Source organism: Orbicella faveolata, unplaced genomic scaffold (genome assembly GCF_042242905.1).
Source record: "Orbicella faveolata isolate gen_17 unplaced genomic scaffold, um_ofav_v1 contig_2, whole genome shotgun sequence".
Lineage (NCBI taxonomy): Eukaryota > Metazoa > Cnidaria > Anthozoa > Scleractinia > Merulinidae > Orbicella > Orbicella faveolata.
This window is the reverse complement of record NW_028301547.1, coordinates 18,689,581-18,702,943: the sequence shown is the minus strand read 5'-3', so window position 1 is coordinate 18,702,943 and position 13,363 is coordinate 18,689,581. Positions and strand designations below refer to the sequence as shown.

Below are 13,363 nucleotides of genomic sequence, written 5' to 3'. Positions count from 1 at the left end.
CGTATGTCTCGCCTTAACATTGCAAAACATAAACACAGTCGCCACCATCTTCATGCAAAGGTGCACGCCTGGAAATTGCGCCTAAAGCAATGGTGGTGGTCACATCACGACCATTGACTAAAGTTAAGATAGAGACGAATTAAGTTAGCTATTCCGATAGTGTGACCCCTTCTCTATTCACTCTAACTAGTTCTTAATCTAACTTGGCTGTAACAGTTAGGAAATTCATGCTCCGATGATCCAAAACTTTAATACGGTTATAAAGGTATATTTCTATCTAGAACAATATACAAACTAAATCATAGTTATGCCTAAGTTAGATGCTTGGGTTAAGCCTGAAAAGCCAATCAAAACGCAGTCAAGCACGTGCGGGATAAACATAATCATACAAAATCAAAAACCGTATTGAAGCGTTAAAGCGTAAAGAATAACGGGGTGAAAAAACAAAACAAAAACAAAGGAAAGAAAATATTTGCATCATGCAAAAACATCACGTCTATTCTTAGTAACACCCTATGAATGTTTGGCCATAATTCCTTATTTTCGACGACGTTTCCCCCCACGAAGAAATAAAACGAGAACGACAGACAGACAGCCTTTTAACGGTCAGCCATGTTTGCATTTCACAGATCACCAAATTAGGTCTGTCATGACCTACATGTACGCGGGATACGGTACTTCAAAGACTGACGTCATCCAAAGCCTAATCAGGACTAACTACAGTGAGCAATACTGGTGTTTTGTGACCGTAAAGTCCACTGCAACTAACTAACTGACGTCATTTAAGCTACGACTAACATGAACAATTTATAGCCAACGTTTAGATGTTACTGCAGCCATTTATCACTCATCCGAGAAGATGATTCTTTTAACGCAAACCGATGGAAAAGCCATCAATCTGTTAATTTTCGCTGTTAATCTCTTTTAGTGAGTGTATCCACTTAAGTAACATTTCTACGATTCAGGGAGCGAAGACAGAGGTTCTCGTGACGAAACTCAATGCATTATTTACAAGACTATTGTTAAAAGAAACACTAAAGTTTCAAAATTCAAATGAAACTTGCACGAAAACGTTACAAAGTTGATCGAAATGATAATAATTACGAAAGAATTGGTCCGGAACACACGCCAAACCAAAAAATTCGTACCACCCATACACCGACTTGTCACATACAAGACGAACAGGTTTGTGTTTCATCTGGGTAGCAAATAAATAACACCGACAGAGACGTACCGTTTCAACCTTAACAGCTATAACTTAATCCCATGACAAGGGTACAAAGACTCTCATGCGAAGCACGTGACAAAGGTGATTGGTGAGAATGTTGTAAGCACATCCGTTATTTTATTTCTGAACAAGGAATAATCCCTGAAGCTCTCCTTTGCAACTGATATCCTAGTCTGAAAGCAATTTGAATTGAAACAGGAGGATATTTTTTGTGGCACAAACAACTGAAAAATGGACTACTTGGAAAATTATTAAAATGCAACCAAAAAAGGAATATGTTGTAAATCTAATTGTAGTTTACGGATGTGTTACTTTAAATGTCATATAACAAAGATAAGAATTTCGAGTAAAAACATAATTCTTCGAAATAAAAAAACTGAGATTTTAATGCGTTCGAAATAGAGGTATATAACATACCTGAAATAAAAGGCCTAGGTAACGCTGAAATGAAAAGATTGGTGGAACACCGTGAAATAAGATACAAAACTGCACAATATTGATCTAATTGTGCAATATGAAAATTATGCTTTTAGGAACTCAAATAATACTTTTTTCATCGTACTTTAAATCGTTTTTAATCGATGATAACCAATTTTTCTGGACACTATTTTTGTTTTTCTACGAAGGAGTCACAATAGGCGGAAAAATCTCCCGTTTGCTTCTTAAAAGTAATAACAACAAAATAAAGATTTATTTTCGACCGGCTTTCACTACAAACTGATGTTTTTTCCCCAGCTTCCGTTTGCAAAAACCGGAATTAAAGGATCATTGGGCAATTAAGATGTTCGTTCTGTTCTAAGAATGAATACTAAACGATTTCTGGTTCGTCATAAATTCTGGTCAAATTTTTCATCGTTATCAACAAAATTTTAGCACGACAAAATTTAAACGACCTCTTATCCAGCAAAACGATGTGTTTATTTGCAACTTTGTTTTGGCAATAGACGCAAACAGGCATAACAAATTCGACGCTTACAGCACTTTACTGATATAGTCTATTTAAATCAAGCGGTTTTTAATGTACACCTCGTTTATCCCGTTTATCATTTCGAGAATTTATCGACGAGGAAACCGGGTGTTTAGACGGCGAGGCTCTTAAAGAGTAAAAAGCGTCTTCACTATTCAAAAGCAGTGACTGGGTTTGAACAAATAGTGCACAACACAAATACATCGTGTTTTTATTTTTTCCTCTCCTGTCTTTGTCTCCCTGAATCTTTTCCTCTCCGCCTTGAGGCAATCCACGGTTGTTCAGTTCAGTATTTCGCCTTAGCTTTGTGTATTCAAAAACCGAATTCAATCAATTATTCGTCAAAACTGCAACGAAACGGCGTGTGATTAAAATTAACTATTCCGCCTCCGTGTTACGTGACCCATTGCATTTCGAGGGCAAAGCGAACACAAAGCTGTTTTCTACTCGGCGAAAAATAGCTTTTAGTGCTTCCTGGTTAGGTATAAAACGACGCCCTCGACGAGTATAAACTACTTTTATTTGAGAAACAGTTACGTAAGCTGTATTGTGCGATATTTTTATCGATATACGCACAACCGTCGACCAAAGCACATCGACCTCAAGCAAGAATTAAAAATAAAAGAAAGTGAAGGCTGCAAAACGGAAAAAAATAGAGAGTTGTAATGATACAGTAATTCATTGGACGTTTGGACTGAATGCACGTCTGAAAATGTTATAGCCAGGGCTACCATATCGACACGACATATGTCAGCTATATATGTCGTCCCTAGCAGGTTTTTACAAATATAACCGGGGCGATATAACGTCTCTAGAGCTTATGAATTCACGGAAATTGTAACGAAAAAAGTGAGCGACATTTGTCATTGCTGTATTTATAGGTTCAATTCCGAGGTCGATCAGCTTAAGATATCAATATCGAACGCTTTGAAACCTAAAGAATAGCAGAGTAGAACTCTAGCCTAAAAAATATCGAAAACTGAAGGTTTTAGGCACGAAATATAACGGGGAAAAAGTAACAAAGGGGTCAAATTTGCTGAAAAATCCGCGGGATTGGTCGAAGCTACGTACCATGCAGAATTGCCATCAGCTGTCGCAAACAGAATCAGTAAAATATACAGTATACGGCGTCTGGCCCTGACGTACATCGCATGTTTGTTCGACGTTTTAGTCATTGGTTGGCTTATTCGCAGCGCATTGGGCACGGAACAGGCGTGAAATAAAAGCTTACAGTAGCTTTTAACAAGAGAGAAATCCAAATCACTGTGAACAACTGGTCACAGACAGCAACTAGCGGTTGAATTTTCGTTTTGAGAACAAAGTACAAACACGGTAAATTTTCGTTTCAGAGACCGCCTCTCTCTCAAACAAAAACAAGACCGTTTCAAAACACGGAATTCGGTTTGAAATAAGCCATCACAAAAGAAGAGGAACATACCTAAGTTTCGACGTTATTAGAGAGCGTCGAATCCGGCCATACCGACCTTCACTTTCCGTCGATAACGCCTCGTAAATTGTTTCAGTTAGGTCAAAATGCACACATCGAAGATTTCGTTATGACTTTCAAGCACATCCCCGAAGACACATGTTTTTTAATAACACGGACAAAAGATTTTTCTTGTCTTTTGAACGGCACTTAAAATACACACGAGAAAGTGTGAGCCGTGTAAATAGAGAATTGCCTGCAAGCGGGGGCGCACTATACTTGTTTGATAATTATTATGTAAATCTCTTCTTTTATTCAAATCGGTCGCAGAGCCACTCTTCACTCTATTGTGGATTGTAAACAACGTTAGCCGTTCAACAGTTTTCGCAGCCATGCAATATCCGTGACCCTTTTAGTTTTCTCGGACACACACAGACATGAAAAATCTCCCAGCTGATGATATGCACAGTGCCAAAGAAAATAGTTCAGAAGCTGTAGCAATTTTGTATGTGTTTCGAAAATATTCCCATCCCAATTGGCGCCTTGGTACCTGTAGTTTGTTGTCAATAGATTATAAAAGCCGACAAAGACCAGGTTAAATGTTTTCATTTTGATTAACACCTCGCGAAACTTAGGATTGAGAGTTTTATACATCGGCCGAGAGGAGGCCGAGAGTGTTAGCTAATGTTTTAATACGCGCGCGAGCTTGACACGTCAAATATATAGCTCATATACATAAATAAATCTTATTTTGCATTTCTGGTGCTTTCTGTACTTTGGTAGGGAAGTTCTTTTTTTAATAACTTTTGGTTTTGTTATCTTCGTTAAACTTTTAATGACATACACGGTAGTTTTTATTAGTGTTTTGCACAAACGTTTTCTACGTTATGGTGGACAAAAAGTCACATAACATGTGTTCATTTACGTTGTCTCTGTTATGAATTCATGACGGGACAATGAAACCGAAATTTTAAACAGCAGGGATGATATTTGGTTAGGTGTCTCTTAATATATAAAAATCTTTACATCTCTTTCAGCTAGGCTCTTTACTTTAGATTCCAAAAAACTGAACTTAAAAAAAAACCTACATGCAGACTTGCTCAAAATTTTAACTATAGCAACCAGAAACTTGCAGCTCTCAGATCTGTCTAAAACAGGGTTTTAATTAACGTACCTGATTAAAACCTAAATCTCACAGCAACCAACGTTTATAATAACTATTTTTTTATCTCCTCTGGATGACATTACTTTTCTTTAAACGTTTACTCCTAAAAATTAGACGTTGCGGAGCCAGAAACAGTCTTGAGGGTATATTTTTTTGAAAGCAACTTAGACTCACGTTATATCTTTATACTGATATGACATCATCAAACATGTTGAGCGGTAGAAGTTAAGATTCATTATACAAAGTTCATTACAATTTTTCCCTTTCAAATAAGCAACTCGGAATATTTCTTTATTATCGGTTAAATCCGTATTCTTTATAAATACAGATTAAAAAACTTAATCGTTTTTCCCGATTTAAAAGTTCTCGTGCGATTATTGCAGTAACTGTAACCTTTTTCTCCCGAGCGTCGCATGGCTATGGCCGTCGAATTAAAAAATATCCCGATTTGACGAAAAGGTATACAGCAAGAAAGCGAAAAATTCAACTGAAAAACATTAAATCAATGGATTCACTGTTATACATAACTATCTTTTGTGTTAGCATTCGATTTTGTCTAGAAAAAAGTCCAACCATTCCATGCACAGACTACACAAGGGTCGACTGTACTAGTGTGTTTGAGCAATGTATTTGTCTTGACTGAATAAATAAATAAGTGTCTTAGTCACAAATAAACGAATTTTTTCATAACAATTGTTGCTTCAAGTAAAGGAATACCAACTCTCCGACATGTGCTTTTCGCTTTCGTTCGTTGACAACCAAACAGCTAGAAGATGTCAGTTATTAATGTTTCGTTATTTTTCTTTCGAAAGCTCTTCATACGCTGAACTAGCTCTGCTTCCGACCGTGCTAGAGGGAACATAAGATTGTTAAATCTACAAAACTGAAGGAAACTCATTCTGTTACCTTATCGCGGTTTATAAAACCGTGAAAAAATCTTTGGCCGTGCGTCGCGAGTGTTTCATCAGTTACTAAGCCATTAAAGTGATACGACACTTCGCGAACCCACAAAGACAAGATTGCAGTACGTGAAAATAAAGAAAGGAAAGCAAACCCGGAAAAAAGTCGAGAAATCGAACATTCGACGCTATCGTTTATGACGTAACGCACTAATTCGGCTTTAGCGCTTTTCGGTATCGCTTCATCAGTGAATTCTTGTTTGAGTTAGCTGTCCTGGTTTGAAACATCTACAGAATTAAACGTCTTTATAAACTGCGCACTCAAATCGATTACAGTACTTTCGTAGTATCGAGCTTTTTTCGGGTCGGAAAAGGAAAAAAAAGATATTTTTACATGTAAAAGTCACAACAAGACAAACGTGATATCTAAATATTAAAGAACCCGAAGAGATAGTTTGTGGCTCAAATTTGCATTCCAATAAGAGTACATTCTATTTATGTTTTAAACATAGTGACAATGCTCGCTTCTGCGCAAGCATGCGTGCGGATCAGATGTAAATTACAACGCAACAATGGACTCTGTTCAATATTACGAGCCAACTTGGGTTAATATGCGAGTACATCATCTCTCAACCGTGCGTAACACAAAAACTTGTTTGGCGCAGAAGTCAAGAATTTATATAAAATTCTCGCGACAACTCCAGATATATTTTTTTTTCGACACCGGCTTCACTGACGCAAATGAATTCGGCCGGATGTCAACATTATATCGTCTGGTATTTGTTATGGTTATATGAGTAAATTGAAAATGCCTGGGTTTTCAATTACCAAGACTCAAATCATGTTATTTGACCACGCGACGCGAGGCATGCACCAACAACACTGAAAATTTCTGCTCACTGTAAAAGGCCTTTGCTATTCGAGCTCAGAATTCCAAGAAAACTCTGTTTCCAAGTCGATAAAAGACATCTCAAACAAACATTATCAAACAATCATGAGGGTGAAAGAAGGCTTCCAGTTTCGATATTTTTGTCGCCCGAATCAATTTCTGTGTGAATTAAGTCTCGTATTTTAAACCTAAGAAGAAAGGTTCTTCGAATACAGATTCAAAGAAGAGATCGCCCTGAGGTCGCGCGAGCGCCCAAGAGGTTACCACTGTCTCTCGTTTCGAGATCAACCAGTATTAAATGCAGATTCGACCAACCTCAATTTGGTTGCGGTTTCTCCAGTTTTTTTGCGCTAAACAGTGAATATTTTCCCTACAGTAATATTTTTCCGTGAAAGTTAAAACATTGAAATCGAAGAATTTCAAACGTTAACAAAGTGTAGAATAACGGGGAAGAAATAAAGTAGCCGTTTAAATAACCATTGTTGGCCGAGTTGAAATTGAACATGGTAAGAGAACAGGGATTCCATTTGAAAAACACGTTCTTGACTCGCCTACGAACACTGAGCCGCGAAATGTATTTACAAATAGCTGTTCATTTTCCCGCTTGAAAGCGATGAAGGAACACACAGATTTCTTTGAAGTAAACGAAGGCACACTATTTTCGGCGAGCACACACGAACGGATCACGGACAAAAATATAAGGGGCCACCGAAGAAATCAAAGACGCATTAAAGCCCAGCGCTTAAAAACACAATTTTAGCAAAACTAGCAATCACAATAAAAACAAAGCAACCAAACAGGGAGTTTTAGGCCAAACAACATAGCGAAAATACCAAAATATGGGGGAGAGAATATCGAATGCCCAATCTGGCGCAAATATTGCGAGATCGCGTGTTGGCGACTTGACGAATTCGCGAGAAGGCAAAACGCTCAAAAAGCGCTAGATTGCATTTCGTGTGCAAAATCAACGTATCAATAATTTTCCCGTGGTCTGTAAGCATTGCCCTACACTTCGGCATGTCGATTCAACATTTTCGTTGCTTTCCGCGACAGTTTCAACTCGATGTGGACGACGCCTTGAGGAAGTGGATTTACAAAGGACGTACTGACCACCGCATCGGAAAATGGAGTAACAACTTCTCAATTTGAAGCGTTCGCGCCCTTGTTTAAGTCGTGCTGTTGCAGTTTTTCTCGTGTTGTTTTTCTTCTCGCCTACGCTTGGCAAAGAAGAGAACGATAAAAACCCCCAATGACGGTAACGAAACACATGGAGAGATATCCGTATGCCGTGATGAATATCACTTAAAATACTCGACGAGACCAACGCGCCACATATACAGACAGAGCTTGTTTTAGCGTGATCCACACGAAAATTACCAATAACACTGAGTGAGCATTGTAACATGGTCCTACAATTACTTGTGCGAGTGAAGGGCTCTTTCAAAGCATGACTTGGCATTTATTGTCTGTCCTCCTACTGAAAGGAATCACCCTTAAACGATTTCACGTTTTCGAAATCCACCAAAATAAAAATTTCCCGTTCCGCTGCAACACAGGGAATTACAACACTTTACTCGAGTTCGATTATAACAGTTGTTTCAATCGATCTAACTTGAGATTACATTGAGTCACGTAGAACTCACGAGGGCGAAATAGCTTTTGCTCCTATTAGCTATGAGGTACGTAACATGATCGAATACACATCGTCTGAGTCCAGATTCCACCTCATTACACGATACACGCTCGTTTCGTTTTGCGACAAGCTAGGGCACACAGACCGCCGCGAAGATGCAAGTTCCTAACACACTCTGTACAACCCACAGGCTCGGTAATTCAAAAATATTAATTTTTGGTCTGTTATTTGCGCTTCCTTCGCAAGTTAGCTAATATCAGACGAACCAGCAAACCGTGGCACAACGTTTCAGAGTGGCGATTACGTATGTGCAGCGCGGCAATAATTCCAAACTTCGCCCCTTCGAGTAAGCACGAAATATTACAGAAATGTGCTACGACAAAGAGCAGTTTTACGTCCCACGTGTTAGTTGACAAAAAAATCATTCAAGCCGTGGGCTGTCTACGATTTTGCACGAACTCGCACAATAAATAATTGAACAAGGGAAGAAAACTGCGCGGACTTACCTGCACTGGGCACCGTTGGTGAATAGTATTGCGCTTGTAACGGAGAAATAAACTGTTCTGAATTTCTTCCAATTGCTACTTCTGACGAGGAAAAGCCTGCAGGAATAGAGCCATTTTCCAGCGTCGTTTGCGAAGGAAAAGCCTTGAGCTGTCGAAAGATCGGGTTTGTTGTTACAGCCTCATGGGCGAAATGTTGCCGAGGGTTTGCCGTCTTCGCTTCCAAACTGTGTACTTTTGTCGACAAAAGGGCTGATTTTTCTTGCGATCTGTCCATGTCTATTTGTTAACAAGCGAAAACATCGGTCCTGCCGGGCGGCAAAATTCTCGTAAGCATAGTTTCGAACACAGTAAAGCGACTCTTCGTGCCATTAGCAAGTGAGGCGGAAACGTGCAAAGCTAAAATTGCTTTCAATTCAAGTTGTCTGTGATGTTGAGTTCTGTACAGAAACAATGATCTTGCATGCTAATTGGTCGACCGCACGCCCCCTGCAAGCCGAATTTCACTCATTCACCAATCACGTGGCGGCATAGTTGACAATTTCCTTGATACCCAACACTTCTTATTGTGAACAATGCGAGGCGTTTTGGCATATATACGTAATTTAGCGCAGAAACAAAAATGTGCTGGAGTTTTCCCAGAACAAATTTAAAACGCGGCGGTGTTATGATTTAAGGAATCATTATCGAAAGCCACACACACGTCTGTTTAATCGAAAACGACGATAGAGGCGTGTTGCGTAACGAAAGCAGTCACTCGATTTCCATTTAACAAGCGCGCTATGGAATCCATCACAGATATCAAAGGTTGACATTTGCTTTTTTGGCCTAATCGCGTTTTGAATTCCGTTCTCGACTGGTAGTCTATCAGGATTTGGGTTTTTTTGTACCGTCGTAATCCTCAAGTGGCAATTTGTTTAGCGACTTTAATTTTAAACCGAGCATCAGATCAGCGTAGCACCAGCTGTACTTTGTTTACGACGTGTACATTCAAAATAAAGGAATATTGAGCTGACAACATGTTTTTTAATTCTGCCGAATCACTCATTTCATCAATATCAATGAAAGACCGACATTTGCCCCAAGGGAAGGTGTTGTGTTTCTTTTGTCGACCAAATCAGCTGAGGCAGAACCCAAATAAACAAATCGAGTAGTTCGACCATCAACTCATCTGTACGCAAAAACGTTTGCGCGCTATTTCACCCATGTTTCATTTTCGTGAGTCGATCGTATCAGCGGCCAACAAAGATGCTTCACTTGTGGCTTTAAGATCGGCATTCATATCAGTTTTTCAACATGCATCTTTCGATCTGCTGCTTGAAGAGGATGCCATGTAAAGGTGTGAGAAAATCAAAATATAGATTACATCAAAAGTTATTTTGGTAAATTGGCGTCACGCAACGCCAACGTGGCCTGATCAATAAGTCATTTATTTACATCTTTTGCGGTTTTGATGCACTCAAATGCGAGCACGTCTTCAGAAATTGATTGACTTTTAGCTGTAAATCTCCAGATTTCAATCAAAGGTCGAAAAAAAGAACGTTCTTTTTTTCAATTTGTTTTTTTTTTTTGGAGTCTGTGTTTTCAGTAAACTCCCCACGGAGAAACGTTATTGAGTCTATATTAATTATACCCGTATGATACGTGTTACGTAAATTGAGCTTAAAAGCACTTTTGTAACAGTTTATAAATATAAATCATTGGCTAGGCTACGTTGTAATATGCTGGAATAAATTGGTATAACCCATTTAAAGAAAAAAAAAAATCCGACAATTTTACCGCTTCGTGTTCGTGTTCCTGTAACTGAATGATTTCGGAACAACTGTTTACACACGTTTCATTGACCCGAGGTATATGGTTTCGTTCGCGAAAATTATTATTTACTATGGAAAAACGTCAGATTGGTTTTCAATTTCTATATTTAGTTTCGAGGCGTGAAATCGTGTTAACGCGCGCGAGAATTCCGCGAGCATACGTTACCCCTGCGGCGAAAGCGGAAGTCGAATTTGAAACTTGTGGTGACTGTACTGTTTCGGAAATCAAGCCTAGACGGTCGACCGATTGCAAAAAAAATACAGACATCCCCTTCAATGACTGTATAAGAGTCACACCATTGTAATCGAGAATAAAACTTTGGGTGTAGCAGACTGTGAAATTCTTCGCTTAAAACTCTGCTGAAAAGCACAGATTCAATAAATTTTTATGTTAATGCTAGTGCCGTAAAATCAGTCTAACTTGTAGCTTGTACAGTCACGGACTATGACCATTTAAGGCCCTCATTCTTTCAAGCAGTGGTTAGTCATGTGCTGCAGCTCTGGCAAATTACTCCGCTCAAAGAGAAAGCATAAAGAATCCCGGTTTCACACTAGTTTTACACAATAGAAGCATTCAAGACATCAGGTGATTCCTGGCATCATACAATTATACAAAAGTAAATTTAAGGGTCATATCCTAAAATGGTGATGAATTACATTGTAATCTATTGGAAGAATAATTCTCAACCTATTAGGTCACCGACAATTACAACAAAATTGCCTCGCTGACTCCCCGACTATACTAATAATGGAAATAACTGACTTTAATGAACTGTTTTTCTACGATGCACAGATCCCTTACTCTCGCATGTTTAGCCCTTGCCTGTTTTGTCTGCCCGTTTGCATCCACTGTCAGACCACAGGATTAGCTTCCTGTTGACAGAGAGCACAGCCAACTGGTGCTTGTTGGTGTGAAAAGGATATAGGATTTCTGGGGTCATATCATTGCTCAAATCATTGTCATATCATTACTCAAATAACTAACTTGACGCAATATTGTCCGGTTGAAAGACACGCGAGAAATTTCATCATTGTTTTCCTTCTGTAATAATATCAGTGGTGGATCTAGGGGAGGGGACCGGGGGACGCGTCCACCCCCTCTTATTTTGGGTAAAAAGAGAAAAAATCACAGAAGGAAGAAAAGCCGGCAGGGGAAGCAAAAAAGAAAAAACCTCGCCTCACGCCCCCTCCCCCCGTTAGGTCAAGGTCTGGATCCGCCACTGAATATGATTACTTTTTAAAACGTAATATTAGATCTGAGCTAAACATACTTTTAATTCGATCACATCTTGTTTTTTCGAGCTCATCGAGTTCATTCGAACTACTTTTTACAACACAAAGTAGTTATTTAGCTAGCGCCAGGAGTTTAAACTGGATAATAAATTTAATTAAAGAGCGTTAGTGTAGCAAAGGACTGGGAGTGTTTCTACATCTACCGTACAATTTGCTGTCTGATTTAGGGAAAGGTTTTTGGAATAGGCATCTTGTAGCAGTGTTACAGTGGTGTTACACTGTTACACGGACGAAAACATAACGAAATTCCCCAGAGTAAATGGCGGATTTAAATATTTAAGCATCATTTATTCATTTATGGGTGTTACACTTTTCCTCGCCCCCATTCTACCCTAACAACAAGTGAGCCTGCTCGCAGGCTAAACAGCGGGGCTCGGTCAACATCACAACGATTTCGTAGTCCTTCTGTGTCTGCTAGTGAAATTCACACTGGTGTATCAAGCGTGCATCATGTTAGACTTTTAGTTTATTTACTGTATGCAATAGCCAGCAATCGATCGCAAGCACGTCAATTCATAATGTCCAGTAAGAGCCCTCGAAGATCTCTTGACGATCTAGATTCGCAAACATTCTTTTCGGTGGCTGGTAAACTACATAATGTTTCTTCATTGGCAAGCCTATCTACCACTGATGTTTTGAGGACACCAGGTCTATCGGAGGAAGAAGTTTCGGCATATTTGTTAGTGAAGTTTGGAGCGAAAAGATTCCATATATTACAATCTGCTGTTTTGAAGGTGACGAAAGTATACCGAACACATCGCTTGCCTGTCATCAGGGAGAGATATCCTCAATTGAGTGACATCACGGCAGAAGACTTGCCAAATGCCATACTGTTGGCCGGCAAATTAGTTAGTACTGACGAAAGCACGGAAGTGTTCAACTGTTTTGGGCCACCTACCAACAGCTGCATGGATTGTGGCAGAGAACTGCAGTTACATTATGAGCCCACCGAGGATATGTTTTTACGTTTATGTATAGTACAATTGTTAGCCCTAGCCCGTTTGCACTGTATTTTCTACGTGCATGCATGAGCTTGTATGGTGGAATTGTCACAATTCGGTGATAATATTTGCCTTCTAAGTACCCCGGTAAGCAAAGAGTTACGTGTCTTACTGTAGACCGCAGAGATCTCTCCTAAAAAAAAAAATAGATCTGCAGTGGAAATGTTTATTATAACATAACTAAAGCAAAGCGCGCGCTCTGATTGGTTAATTTAGCATCTACTATTTGCCCATGGGTGTACGCTGCTGACGTGTGTGCTAATGTTTACAAAGTAAATCTTTTGACAGACATTGTTTCCAAAGTAATGGCCGACGTTCTTCTGCCAGAAATGCGAAACTGTCTTCACAGTTGTCTGAAGATGAAACTTTATCGAGCTACTGGTGTGCAGTCGGTTGTCATGAATGAATTTTCGCGCGCTTGTTTTCTCTTGTCATGCAAGACTACATGAACATTTTTTTGTGATGTAGCTCAATAAAAGGACTTCTGTTGTTCCAATGTCTCAATGTTATGTTATAAAACAAATGGTAAACGCCATAGCGAGCAC

The 13,363-nt window shown here is 39.2% G+C and overlaps 1 protein-coding gene across 4 annotated transcripts in view; it reads right to left on the bottom strand.

Moving 5' to 3' along the window:
* The window catches only part of LOC110046582 (uncharacterized), a 36,796-nt gene extending 27,666 nt beyond the window's left edge, over positions 1–9,130 (bottom strand). For 2 of the 4 annotated variants that reach the window (XM_020752262.2, XM_020752264.2), the window contains exon 1: positions 8,714–9,130. In XM_020752262.2, coding sequence (XP_020607921.2) covers positions 8,714–8,987 — 274 coding nt within the window. In that variant the 5' untranslated portion in view covers positions 8,988–9,130. The remainder of the gene's footprint in view (positions 1–8,713) is intronic. The other 2 variants (XM_020752263.2, XM_089290096.1) reach the window with 1 other exon arrangement.
* Between the last annotated feature and the right edge of the window lie 4,233 nt (positions 9,131–13,363).